The following is a 14,393-nucleotide window of genomic DNA, read 5'->3' as shown; positions in this document are numbered from 1 at the left end:
CAAAACAGTTGTCATTTTGTGTGTTACCCCAGCAACAGAACACAGTTACATTTTGAGAAGACAGACTAGTAAAAAAAAAAAAAAAAAAAGAACTATTTTACAGGAAGCTTTACTTTTTTGAGGAAGACGGAAGAGTTTAAATACATAAGGTGGTCTTTAGAGTGCTATTAAGATTTTATTGCCATGAGTTTGAAATTATGCTTTCCACAACTGTCAAAGCCATTAGTTACTGTGAACTTTTCAAATATTTATCCTCAACTATTTTAGTTTCCATATACTACACATGGGATTAGTTTGCTTTTAAATGGAGCAGATTGATATTACTATTTTTATACTTTTCATCTTTGAAATATGGTCTTTTTATCAACACAGAATCATAGAATAATTTAGGTTGGAGGGGACTCTGCAGGTCATCTGCCCAACCCCTTGCTCAAGTTACTCAAGGACTTATCCCATGAAGTCTTGAACATCTCCAACAATGGAAATTCCAGAACTTCTCTTGGCAACCTGTTCCAGAATTTAACCACCTTCATGGTCAAACTTTTTTTCCCTAATAGCTAATTGGAATTTCCTTTTTTCCAACTTGTGTCCCTTGTCCTAGAAGCAAACTTAGTAAGAGGAGAAAAAGTGTATCTCCATCAAAAAATGATGACTCATGGAAAGCAAAATATTTCACAGAAACCTGAATTTTGATGAGGTGGGGTTTTTATTTTAATTAACTTAATGGATCTTTCCAGTAAAGCCTTAACTTTATTTCAATCATCTCTGGAATTAGATGTTTCAGTTTTCTCTTTTGGCATGATTTCTCAATAAATACATTAACAAAAATGTATTTATTGTTTCAATGGAGCAAAAACAAATTTGGAAGGATAGTGTTTCCTGGAAAAGTCTGGTTCTGTGTTTGGTTTATTTTTCAAGTTTGGATGGGGGAAAGAACAGAAATGCATCCAGCTCTGAGTATGTGGTGCTGTTGTTTCTCAAATTAACAACTATGTGAAATGAACATGTCTAGATTACTTTGCACATCGTATGTCATTTGATTCTTTTTGTGAACATCCATTCCCTGTGAATACAAAAAAATAGAATGGTACATTTCTCTTTGGGCTCTGAGGAGCTGACACGAAGCTTGACACTATAAGGAACGCCTAACATAGTCAAAAAGGAGTTTGTACAAACGTGCAACTTCTGTTGGTCTCAGTAAAGCCATGTCAGAAAAGCATCGTCTTAAAAACCACAGGCTAACTTCAATTTCTATGCAAGATGCTATTTTTCCTTTCCACTTCCACAACACTGCACCAAAAAACCACATTAGTAGCTTAAAGGGAGCAACATTCAGGTTAGGATTTACTGAGAGGAAACTAACAGGGATAGAATTCCAGGCCTGCGGCATGCGTGCTCTCTGTCTGGCAATGCAGCAGTTGTGCAGCCACACAACTCTCCCCCCACTCATTTTCAGGGTACGTTTGGGTCTGATATTGTAGCAGACAGAATGTGAGTAGCCAAAGGTCTAGAAACACCTTTTTATGTAAACTGTGATGGGTAGCATAGCTTTTGTATTCATTTGTTCACAGCCCATTATCTGGGTACTTTATGTTCGGTTAAAAGAGTATGGAAAGAAAAGGGAAAATGATCTTTTGCCTTTCCTGATTGTTGTACACTGAGCATCCCTCCCTGTCTGGAGGGAAACAAAATTTGGCCTTCTAGAATACACATTTTAGTCCATTCTTGCCATCTATTCAGAAAGCTTCTGGAGTGCAAAGCAAAGCAGACAGAGGAAGACACCTAGCAATCAGGGAGCTTGAAGTACTGTCAGAGACTGGCAAAATCCTGAGGAAAATAAGGACTAGATACAGATAGTACATAAACTTCATAGAGAACTAGAAGGGGTAGCACACAGTATGTTGCAACCCAAAAAGCCACATGGAGTTGCTAACGTCAGGACAAAACTAAAGAAAAAGATGAGATTTATGAGGACAGGGTTTAGAGAAAAGCTGACTTACAAGCGCAATAATGCTACAATAAAACACATCTCTATACAACCATTCTGGTGGTATTGGTGTGTTTACTTGAAGGAAAAATTCAAAGTCGTGATAGTTTAGCATTAGTTCATGGAATCCTAATGCAGACTGCAATGCTTAAAATTATGATTCTCTTTCATTGTAAGACTTTGTTGCTTATGAATTTGCCAAAGTAGAATGAAACTTCATATAACAGGATCTGTGCCATACTGGATTTTTCTGGAAATTTTCAACTAAAACATAAAAATTGATAAGTTCTAAAAATAAGAGAAAGGAAGAACACATCATTACAAGGTACAAGTTTTGCTGAGGAGCTCTAGTACCCACATCTGCAGCAAGGGTCTTCAGAGGCTGGAAGACCCTGTGGACTGAGGGAGCATGGAATTAAAATTGCCCCTTCTTTGGTTCTGAGTGCTTGTGTTTGCAGTCTTCATAGTTTTTACCACAGTAAGAAATGCAGCCATGATTAAATATATATACAATTTAGTACACTGCTTACATATTTGTTTAGTTATTGCAGTACTAAAGAACACTGGAGCCACTGTATTTTGGTACAAAGTTACTATCATTTTATACTCCAGGCCTAGCTAAAACTAGGAATGCAAATACAGCATAACACAGAATTATAATTAGCATATCATAGAACTGAAACAAAGAGTATTAGATGAAAATATATAAATTAAAAATAGGTCAAATTCTGCACTTTCACTTTTAATTTTCATGAGTGGCAGACATCTGCAAAACTTAATTCTACCAGTCTCGTTACAAAAAGAGTGTATGCCTGTTCATGTTAAAAAATTCTCAAATTATTTTAAAAAAATGAAAGATGTAAATATTTTAGGTACATCCAATTTCATAAGTAGAATTGATTTCACTCTTTCTGAACTTCTTTGCAGAGTTGCATCTCAAAAAAATGAAAATTGCATGTCAGTAAAGTTTTTACCTTTTTCTCCCTGAATCCAGCCATCATAAAATATGCTTTTGCCTCTGAAATACTATCCAATATTTCCTCTTAAGCAGACGGCAGCTCCTGAATCAATCTAATTCATAACTAAAATTCACAATCTTCAGTAGTTTATGTCAACATGAACAACAGAGATTTAAATTATTAGTTATAGTACAATCAAGATCTCACAATTGAAGAACTTCAATAAAACAAAGATTCATGAATTTTCATCCTCTGTTAAGATTATACAACACCTGGGTCATCAAGTTAAGGCACCTGGGTCTTAGAAACAATAATTTCAGACAGTCCTTTTCATAAATTTTTCCTATTGCCAATCAAAATCACCTAGGATTTTTGCCCCTTTTATTCCCATTGAAAATCTATTTTGGGACATTGCTCTGACAATGAGAAACCTTTCCCAGCATACCTCTTTCAATGATCTCCATGTGTTATATATATATATTCCTATGCCAGCAGTGGCTTTCAACTTAAGCTGTTGCTCTCCTGTCAAGTTTACCCATTCAATATGTTTATAAGAATCTCAGTCTTTCTGCTAATCTAAAAAACCCCAAACATTTTCTGAGTCCACTCGAAGAAATAAGATGATACTCTTCCCTTTGATATCCCTACTAGGCACCTACCTTCAGTTTGATGTTGGCTTTTTTCAGTATAGATGACCAGAATCCTAAATTTCCACTCATACTTTCTAATTCTCTTCAGAATAGTTGGAAGTATCAGATCCTAGACTGTTTCCACAGCCATGGTGGTTAACAGCTGTTCCACAATCAAGTAGTTAAATTAAGGCTGCAACAGAAATACTTACTATTCAGTTTAACTTCATGACCTTATATCTGGATTGTTGAACTTTATAATATTTCTGTTATTATACTACTGAAGTTCATCTGCTTCCTCCTGACCCTCTTCCTTTCATGATCAGGTTCATTTCAGGTTCACCATTTCATGATGAAGTTCATGATCAGATTGCTCCCAATAAGCAATATTCTCATCAGAACTGGGTATTAGATTGCTCAGGAAGGAGAGAACTTTGGAAAACTTTCTGCCTTTTGTTCTTTTTTCCATCTGTTTCTCTCTGTCATTGTCATTGTCTGAAAAACAGGTAGGGCTTGTCAAACTGTTTGAGCAGACTTACATGCCCAGCTGGCTGGATCACACATTTCTTTCATAATTATGGGATTATACCGTGTTTATCTTTAAACCCAGATCCTGCTCAGTGGTTTCTTTCCTTCTTCTGTCCCTATATTTCTTTTCATTATTATTTTGGGCCAAATTTCACACTTTAGCTCATATTTTACATAGTCCAAAGGTCCAGCTTCAGATTCTTGCAGTGAATATTGTAACTTGGAATTTTTAGAGGTGTAAGTTTTCCTCTTCGCTGAGATGCTGCTAAATTTAATCTTTGTTTACAGGTAGTGCTAAAATTACACAACACAAATGGTTATTAACTTGAAGCCCAGAAAGTAGACATAAAACTATTTTGAGACAAATACTATTTCAGTGGGAATTTTTTTTATGCAAATATTGAAACTGGTGAGTGAACTGAACTAACATTGAAAAAATATTTATTAAATCTTACCTTTTCCCTTCTTTCTTTTTTTTTCAAATCACTTGCAAAAATCAGCTTTGCTTTATGATGAAAACGCAGCTGAACTTTGCTGCTAATTGTACTATTGGACACCAATAATTAAATGCAAATAATTCAGAAGATATTAACAAATAATTTCTTCCATAACAAATTAACTGAAAAATAAGCATTACAAAAATATTTTTACTTGAAATAACTGCAAGGCTTATTTGGAAGATATCAAATGTAAAAAATGAGCATATTATTTTATTGCTTTTTGAAGAATATAATTTTCTAATCTGTTTTTCTTTGATATTAGCATATAAATTACTATTTTGCAATTATGCTCTGTGAATTGAAGTAAATAAAATAATTTGGAGCAATCTTCAGGTTTATGAGCCAAATTAATAACAGTGTTGGTTTTAAACTTATGCTTATAGGCTAGATTTATTTATGTTTTGTAGTGGTTCTGCCACAGTCTCTTTTATGATAAAAACCAGAACTTTGGAAGCAAACCAAGAATGCTGCTGTTTGTCTTAGTGGGGATTTTAACATTGTCATAACCAAAAGCATGGCAACACACACGCACACACAGTCTTTTTTTTTTTTTTTTTTTTTAGAATGATCCAGAAAGCATTAATATTGGGAGATTCAAACACTAAGACAACATGTTAACTCCACTTAGGGCTTCTGTTGGAAACAGCTGAATTACAGAGAACAGAAAAAAGGCAGAGAAAGGTGTATGCACAATGCAATCAATACAATTTTACCTCCTGGAAGCTTTGTCTCTCAAATTTTTCTGGTTTTGATTCTTCTCACGTTTTTTTGAAATTGTAAAGAATGAGATATCGACATACATATACATATATTTACATTTCCACAACATATAAACCTGTTGAAGGTCATGTCAACAAGGATGAGGCAAATGTTGGGAAGGAGACTTGCGTGAAATCACAGAAGTTAAATGTTTTCAACAAAACTGTTATGCTGATATGGTCTAATTTAGCAAAACAGAATGTTAACTGTTTAGAATCAGAACATATTAGTTGAGACTACTGAAAGGTCAAATCACAAAGAGCTGTGATTCCAAACCTGAAAATACTTATGTTTAATTCTTAACCCTGTTCAAAAAGAAACATTTTATTTCAGTTCATGGAACCGGCAATAATGAATACATTATAAGTGTTGGCAGCATCTAGACCTGTCAAATAAATTCATCAATTATAAAAGAATATGTAATTCTTTAACACAGACACCAAATCTATGACCAAAGGAAAACAAATCTGTAAGTTTGCCTAGAACAAATGGCAAGCATATACAAAATTTCCTGATCAATTAGGCATCATTGAACAAAATTAAGAAACTGAACTACAGTTTACCTCTTAAATTACTGTTGCAAAACAGGTTTCATTAATCTTCCAGGCTACTAGCAGTCAGTATGACAATTCAACAAAAAAAACAAATAGAATCATTTTCTCTATAAAGGACATTAATATTATACATATAAGTGAAATTTCAAGAGCACTGCTTTTTATTAAAATAGTAGGATGTTCCCAATGCCCAAATTCAATGGAACAACTTTAAATCAGTAATGAGTAAGACAGAGTACATTCTATCAAAGGAAACGATTTCAGATGTTTTTTCCTAATGCCCTGACGTACACACACCAGTTTTTATCACAATAATTCTCAACATTAAAAGCAGTAAAGAAATGTTCTAAAAATTATGGCTTTCTCATTTAACAAGTCTGTTCCTATTATCCTTTAAAGTACTATCTGCCTTGTTGAGTGTCATACTGGTTGTTTAGGTTTTTTTAACTCCTCTTAACATTGCTGAGTCAAAAACAATTCCCTGGAGTAGAAAGCTGGAGCCTTTTCCTCTAGCATCAGAAGTACTATAATCTGATCACTGGTCACTGTGCCAAATTTTGTCCTTACAGCTGTGACTCCTCAATGTATGAAGTCGATGAAAGAATTTGGCCTGAATATTTTCATTATAACTTACAATACCTATACTGGGATAAGAATAATGAAGCTAAAAAAAAAAAAAAAAAAGATGATCAAAACCCAGAATAAGTTTGCAAAATAACATGGCGTAATACCAACACGGTCAACTATTCCATAAATTATGTTCTAAAAGTCCATAGGTTCTTCAGCACTGATTCCAAAGCTGTATTTAGTATTAATCATCTAATTCTTCCCTTAAGCAGGACTAGTTTCACATTCAAATCATTGCTGGTTCAGGAATTTGTGCCTGTCCTGCACAAATACGTAACTTTGAAATGGATTGAACTAATGAGCAAAGTTAAGCATATGTGTATCCAGTACTGGTATCTGTCAGGAAACATGATTTATTTTGCACTTTTTTAATACAACAATAAAATTTCACAATATACAAAATTGTATTTATTTACTGGGGATCCAAGTGGGGAAATTCTTAATTATACTGTTTTCTACTTGTAAGCCATTTCTAGCTTTAAAATTAAAAAAGATAACAATTCCATCCTCACTTCTTTTTAAAGAAGCACAGTAGAAAAAAAATCCCACAATTTTTATTTTCTTCTTGCTATAATATAACTTTCTAATCTTCTTACTTCATAAAGTTACAGACTGATAAAAACCAAATGGGGTTAATATGGTATTTGGCAACTCTTCAGATTCATACAAGTTTAATCACTGAAGCAATTCAGATCATGATCGACAAATATTAAGTGTAATAAATACCCTATTTTGAACCAAAAGATTTTTTTTGATGGATATTTATAATTTATTTTATGGAAGCCATCATTTTCATATATGTGCTGTTCTAACAACATACTCTGATTTGCTATCTGCCTTATTTGCATTAATACAGTTGCATATAAGTGTTTTTAAAAGATACGTAAACCTGAGATAAAATATCACAATGTTGCCACATAACTGGATCAAGTTTTACTTGTCCACAGGACCTCAGTTTCATCTGTACCTTTTCTTAGACTATTTATAATGCATTCCAAATGCTAAGATCTAATTAATAGCAGAAATAAATACATTATAAGCTGCCATAGACTATCATTGATAGAGTCAGTTGGAACGAGATAGTCACTGAAAAGAATAACTTGTAGCTGATATGGAAGAAATAAAAACTGCACTGGATAAAACCACAGCTGGGAGAATGTTCATGTATTTGTATAATTAATCATTGTTAAAATTTTCAAAATTATGTTGCTCACTGAGAGTAAAAGATCAAATAGAATTGCATATACTGGATACTATCAAAACAAGGACCATCTAACAACTGCAATCTTGTGTCATCTTTTCAACCCCTCTCCTGCCCATATTTCTACATTCTTTTTTATCCTCTCATAAGTAACTAAATCTTTGTGTCCATAAATGTAGAAGACTGAAACGTTACTGCCTCTTTATCCATCTTCACATAACTAATGCATAATTCATTAACAAATGCTAAGTGGAAAAAATTGCTTCAAAGTCTGAGAATCATTCTTGTAAAAACTTTCCATGAGTGGATTTAGTTACTTCAGACTGAATAATTACTGACAAGTGTTAACAGCTTACTATAAGACAGAAAATGTCATGTCTGAAAAATGCACAGTCAGTACAAATTATAATGAAATCGCAGCTCTTAAATTATTGAGGAAAAAATAGTCATTTTGAACTTAATCCTTTTATAGAATGTTCATTAATCAATGCTGAATTTTGCAAGGACTGCAGGTATAAAACATGAAATAATGAGTATTTGTTCCTGATATATTTGGACGACAAGCATTCTTTGACAGTTTATGCATAATAAATTTTCTGATCTGATATAATCTATTAAGCTTTGGGGATCCAAATAAGGATTAGTCACCTAGGTTCAAGCAATCAGTCACAAGGCCTCACAAATAGGAGTGAAAAATTTTAGCATTTTCATCAATATTAACTAAAATATTTGTGATTATTTTATTATTTTACTATTTATTGTGAGCAGAAAACAAGGTAAACTCTGCTAAACAAAAACCAAACTTAGGTTCCATGCATCTAGACTAATAGGAATAGAAAGGCAAACGTTTGAATGAGCATCAGAAAGCATGAAATGCTTTTGGATTATTTAACTTTTTCACTATTTAAGTAGCCTTTTAATGAAAAGAAACGTACCCCAAACTTAATTTTAGTTTAAAGGTTTTAAACCAAAAATGGAATAGAAGCTTGGGGATGCATCTAGAGATTTCATTTATCACACCTTTTTTTTTTTTCCCCCCCTGTTTTCTTTAATATAATGATTTCAGTTGGAGTCTATGGAGAGGACTTCATTGTTTTACTGTGCTTGTTCATGTCCTCACAAGTTTTCAGTAACACCTATAAGCTCTCTCTTAGAACAATATATCATTTTCCTCCCCTTAGCAAACAATGTTTAATATAAATACATAACACCTTAAGGTTTGACTTGATAGTAAAATGTTATTTGAACTTTTGGGGTTTTTTTTTTAAGATTGGAATTATTATGTTTTCTTTTTCCACTCTTTAAAATTTATTTTTTGACAATTAGGAGACAAAACTCAGCTTCTTCCTGTTGTCCCTGTGTAAGAACTCAGCTAATTCTGAATTGTTCAAACAGGATACAACAGCTTGTTCCAAGAATGTCTGAGTGTAGCACTGATGGCAATAAAGATGAGGCACTTGCATAAGTAAAGATAGCAGAACCACCCTCTGGGTTTTGGGTGGATTTTTTTGGTTTGGGATGGCTTGGGTTTTTTTGGTAATGCTGTTCTTCATATTATTCAAAATCCACATTATGCACTATATTAGATTACATTCTCTATATACTGTATTCAATTAGATCACATGCATTTGAGATTTATAATGGCTGGGGAAGCACATACTCTCTAGTATTAAATCAAATGCACTTGATCCTATCCAGATCATGTTTGTTCTTTCAGATCTGAATTGTATGTAATCTCAAAAAAATAAAATAGTTGGAATCTATAAAAATAAGTTGCTGTGCACAGCTCCAAAATTTTAGAGGAATTTATTTGTCTACAGATATAAAGTCAATCTGCCCTATCAAAACATGAAAACAAAATTTCTTCTTAGGTGCCTTTAGACTCTTCTCAGTGTTAAACATCCACATTTAAAATAATTCAGCTTTTTCAACCAAGCATGTCACTCTGTGTCCAAATGCCCCTGTTGTTATAACCCACTCTCAAGAATGCTAAAATCTGATTTTAGGTCTGTTACTTAGCTAAAATCTTCCTAGCTCAAGACAAGAATATTTAATGTGACAATATCATTCTTACTGTAACTTAGATCGATTAATATTCAATAAAAACATGCCTGGAATATCTACTTCACACTTATGAAGAGCTTGCTTGTGTTTACAGCTGTTCTAAAGTAATCAAACTTTTCATAAGACTGGAGAATAAAATAAAAAAATTGACATTCTGTTATATTTAGCAGTTACGGAGGGCTATAGGAATTTTTCACTTGACATGACAGTAATGTATAAAACCAGTGCAACTTTATTGCTGTTGTCAGAAAATAGTAATTAACACTGAGCATATTTTTCCAGCGCAGAGGCCTAACTTCGATGTGTTACACTGACAAAAGCCGAACGTATTTTTTTCTATGGGCAGTTCAATCTAGCAACCACATCGCAACAGGAGGCCCAGGCAGCTACGTCAACTGTTGTGCCTGAACTAGAATGACTAGATGCATTTTTGTGTGGTCCTATCACATCTCACCTTAAGTTTAGCTAGGAGGAATTCGTGATCCTGCAGTAGTTTTCTAGTCTCATCTTGGTTGCTGCCAATTTCTAATAAATTCGGTGTTGATTCAGCCAGCTGAAGCTTCACCCATTTTCCACACTGTAATAAGGAAACAATTACAGCCTTCAGAAAACACGAGCTTTCCTTCATTTATTTACTCACACAGTCTCTCAGGTCACCTATACTTCCCATGGTCATGGGAGCACAGGGACCCATAAACATGTACTCGATTGCAGGATGAAGACACAGAGGATACAATGGAAACTTCACTTCATTTGAAACAAGTATCAAAATCCCAGACTCTAGTCTTATCCAATAGCTACTGTGATTTTGGTTTTGCCTGTGAAGAGTAAGATTATCACAATGAGCCAAAAAGGTTTCTCCAACTCATGTCCCCTTTCAGCTGAAGATCGCAAAAATAGTTAAGGAAACTTGGTGGGTGGTGGCGTGGGCAGAAGGTACAAATATATTCCAGCAGATGCAAAGACCGTAACCCCAAATCTTATTTCTATCACGCAGATCCAACGCATCTGTATACTGAATATATACAGGGAGAGATTGCACAACTAGCAGCAGGGACACTTAGTAGCCTTTGGAATAAGAGCCCAAACAGCAATCTCCCATTGTCTCCTGGAGGATACACAAAGAAAGGAAGCTTGACAGCAATGCATAGCTAATTCTTTCCTCGCTGTGTTGAGGAACTGCTACAGCCTGAGAAGTGTGACTTGGTGAGGATGGTGATAAGGAACGAAGCGGAGATGTCACTGGAGGCTAGTGTGGTTCCCATAGCGTGCAGGGGAAAAATAGATGTCTTCGCCCTAAACTTAAGTCTCCTTGCAACAAGATTACTCCCCTGTGGTGGCAGAGAGAGTCTCCCAGGAAGGGTGAGAACTGATAGGAGAGAAGCTTGGCACGGCACAGCTGAGGTAACCCCATCCTGAGTAATCACCCTAATTCGGTGACAGCCCAACTCACTATCACTTTATTCTGCATTACAAAGTCTAGTGGCTGAGGCTAGCACGTATTCCAAGGTGCCTGGAGAACAAAGACTCAAACTGCCAATAAATTCCAGCTGGGATTCAGTACCTAGGCATCCAGGTTTACTCCCCATGCCAAATTTTGTGCAAGCTGTAGGTGCAGATTCTAGCTCACAGAACAGGCCTTTAGGTGCTTATAAGCGCAACTATATACACACAAGGGCTTCTGCTAAAACACATGGGAATATGAATTCAGTGCTTTCAAAAATAACCACTCATTATCAGGTTTAGGCTTTTTTTTCCCCCAGCAAATACTTCAAAAGACGACACACGATCTGCATTTATGGAGTTGGTAGACTACTTATTATGTAAAATTATTGCTGAGTATAGTTTAAAAATAACTCTTGAGGAGTCTCAACTAAGATTAAAGGTAACACCAGGCTAATTAACACATTTTCATGGCACTCTGCATTTATCTCTTTTTCAAAAGAGTAAGAGGAATTCCTTGCCTCTAAAAGCCTACATATTTTGGCCAGATTATTTATTCTATTTTAAAAAAAGAAAGAAACCACAAATGAAAATTCTGAACAGAAACAAGTGTTAACTTCCAAGGAAGCTCTATTTAATATTATCTGATTAAAAGACCTTGCCTTATCATTTTACACTAACTATTCATTTGCACAGAACATTTAAAAGAAGTAGTAATCACTGAGTAGCAGAAAGCCAACCACACACATGCTAGCAGTTGCTGCCTTACCTTAAGTACAGCTATAACAATACTGGCATCCCCAGCTTGAACAGCAACAGAACTGACTGTTGTTGTAGAAAGCTTCTGCTCCGAACTGGCTTCATTTGACATGGTGTTTCAAAATGGGACTTCATACATTAAAGCAGACTTGAAATGCCCTTGCAAGGTTCACTGTTCATTTCAGAAAACAACAGAGTTGCTTGGATTCATTCAGTGAAACGGCTCAGCTAACACTGATTAGTCTGCCAAAAGGAAAGAACAGGAGGTTAAAAATAGACAACTCCTTTGAGTTTATCATTCTTGAGAGAGATTTGACACACCCCTAGTTTGGTAGCATTAAGCTGCCTGTTCTTTTTTGTCACCATCTGAAGTGTGAAGGGCTTCTTCCATGAACATCCGAAGGAAAAGAGATTCTCAAATTAAAACAGCTAGAAAAAGATTTATTGTTGAGTTTGTAAAAATCCAGTGTTTTGAGGTTTCAAAACATGCAACTAATCTACATTTTCACATTCTACAAGTAAAATATTTTCTCATTTACTATTTACTGAATATATTTGCTCGACATAATTCTACCATCGCGTCCAAAGATATTTAAAAGTATATTTAAAAGTATAGCGACCTTAACAACCAGAGAAGGAAACCAAGTGCTTTGTATGAATTCTTAAGGAGTGTTTTATTCCTGCCTACGATTAAGATAATTTACCTGCTTTTCAGTTTAATCATAAATCGTTTCTATAGTCTTCATTTTGTCCTAAATGAGCATAAGGAAGACCTCTCTAATAATTGTTTAAACTCACTTAAGTTTTTTATTCAGTGCAGAGAAATTAATAGACACATTTAAATGACAGTATTGGTTTGGCATATTAATTCTATTACCAGAAGTCCAGAGCGTGCCACAAGTAGCCTACAGTAGGAGACAGCAGCTGCTAGGTTTCCTTCCACTCAACAGCTGAGAAAGTGACACTGGTGTTTAGGTTTGCAGGTCACTCTGGAAACACAATTCCACCCAAGAAACTACATGCATAACTCTCCTCTAAGCATCTGCTTGCTTGATTTGTTTAAGAACATATAATATTTACATACATTTTTATATAAACTAGTTTTGCTACTTGCAAACTAGAACAGACACACCTATAATGAAACCAAGATCTGGAAGAAAATTCTAAAATACTTTGGACTGGAAGAATCTTAGGTTAGTTACAGGGAATTTGAATGGATGTGTCAAGGTCTGGTATTTTTTGTCTGTTTCTTCATCCCCCCCCCGCAATTGTTGGCAGATTATAAACCTAATCTGATCCCCACCTTCAAACCATGAGTTTCAAATGGGGTATCCAGAAGTGCATTGTAGTGGTTTGTATTGAACTATATTGGCTTGGCAAATCAATTTTTCCATCCCTTGTGCCAAATCAGAACCATGAATCCTCAAGCAGCCAACAAGGGAACAGATGTCATATAGTTTTCTGAAACTCCTTGTAACACCTGTGAGAGGCCCACAAAGCCCCAACACTGACAGGTTATCTAGATACGCATGAGACTCATGTGGGTATTCGTGTAATAGTTATGGCAGAAAACATTTGAAATTTAATGGCCGCACAAAAACTGGAGTGTAGAAGTCCTGAAGAAAATCTCAAAACTGAAACAGAGTGCCCTATTTTGATTTGAATAGAAGATAGATCCATTGTACAAAACTTGCTAAATGGTCAAGATGTCCAAAAAACATTCCAGAAGACACGTGAATTTGGATTTTTTACCCTGCAGGCAGGACTTGACTCCTGGAAAAACTGATTGGAAAAAAACATCCTGACCTCTTGTTAGTCTTATAAAAGGAGTTAAAAACCAATATTGGCGCTATGTCAAAGTGTGTCCTTGAGTTTTTATTCTCTCAGAAGCACATTTTAAGTGTACTTTTTCATGGGACAAGTTGCGCCAATCCATCATCTCACTAGGGTAGCCAGACATAAGAGCTGTTTTTCACTCAGGTTAAATGAGGAATCATTTTTCATAGTGCTGACAGCTGGAAATCATGGAAAAACACCACACTCAAGAATTTGACCATAAGCAAGATTGGCAGCAGCTGAGCTGAGTGATTCAAAATATCTGATAAGAAATGCATGGACATTGTATTTATTTGGCTTACGCTAAGCATACAAGATAGAGACAGGGAAACATCAGAGTAGCAGGCAGAGAAAAGATAACAAGGAATCAGAAAAGATCTTATAGCACAACTTTGGGAGAAAAAACTGAGAATTTTGGCAATCCATTTCAGCTGTGTCCAGGGAAACAAAATTTAACAAGCATGCCTTTCTCAGTCTTGTTTACTTACGTATCTGTTATCTGTTCCTCTGTCTGAAATAAACAAAAACCCTGCTAGAAGCCAGAAGC

At 35.0% G+C, this 14,393-nt stretch overlaps 1 protein-coding gene across 1 annotated transcript in view; it reads right to left on the bottom strand.

Annotated features, from left to right (window-relative positions):
* The window catches only part of CCDC141 (coiled-coil domain containing 141), a 109,254-nt gene extending 97,132 nt beyond the window's left edge, over positions 1-12,122 (bottom strand). Inside the window, exons 1-2 of the mRNA XM_049812854.1 lie at positions 12,021-12,122; positions 10,263-10,385 (exon numbers count right to left, since the gene is read on the bottom strand). Of these exons, the coding sequence (XP_049668811.1) occupies positions 10,263-10,385; positions 12,021-12,122 (225 nt within the window). The remainder of the gene's footprint in view (positions 1-10,262; positions 10,386-12,020) is intronic.
* Positions 12,123-14,393: the final 2,271 nt, after the last annotated feature.

This window comes from Accipiter gentilis, chromosome 1, assembly GCF_929443795.1.
Source record: "Accipiter gentilis chromosome 1, bAccGen1.1, whole genome shotgun sequence".
NCBI classification, from domain to species: Eukaryota; Metazoa; Chordata; class Aves; order Accipitriformes; family Accipitridae; genus Astur; species Astur gentilis.
The sequence above is the reverse complement of the archived record's forward strand: the minus strand, read 5'-3'. Positions and strand labels throughout refer to the sequence as shown.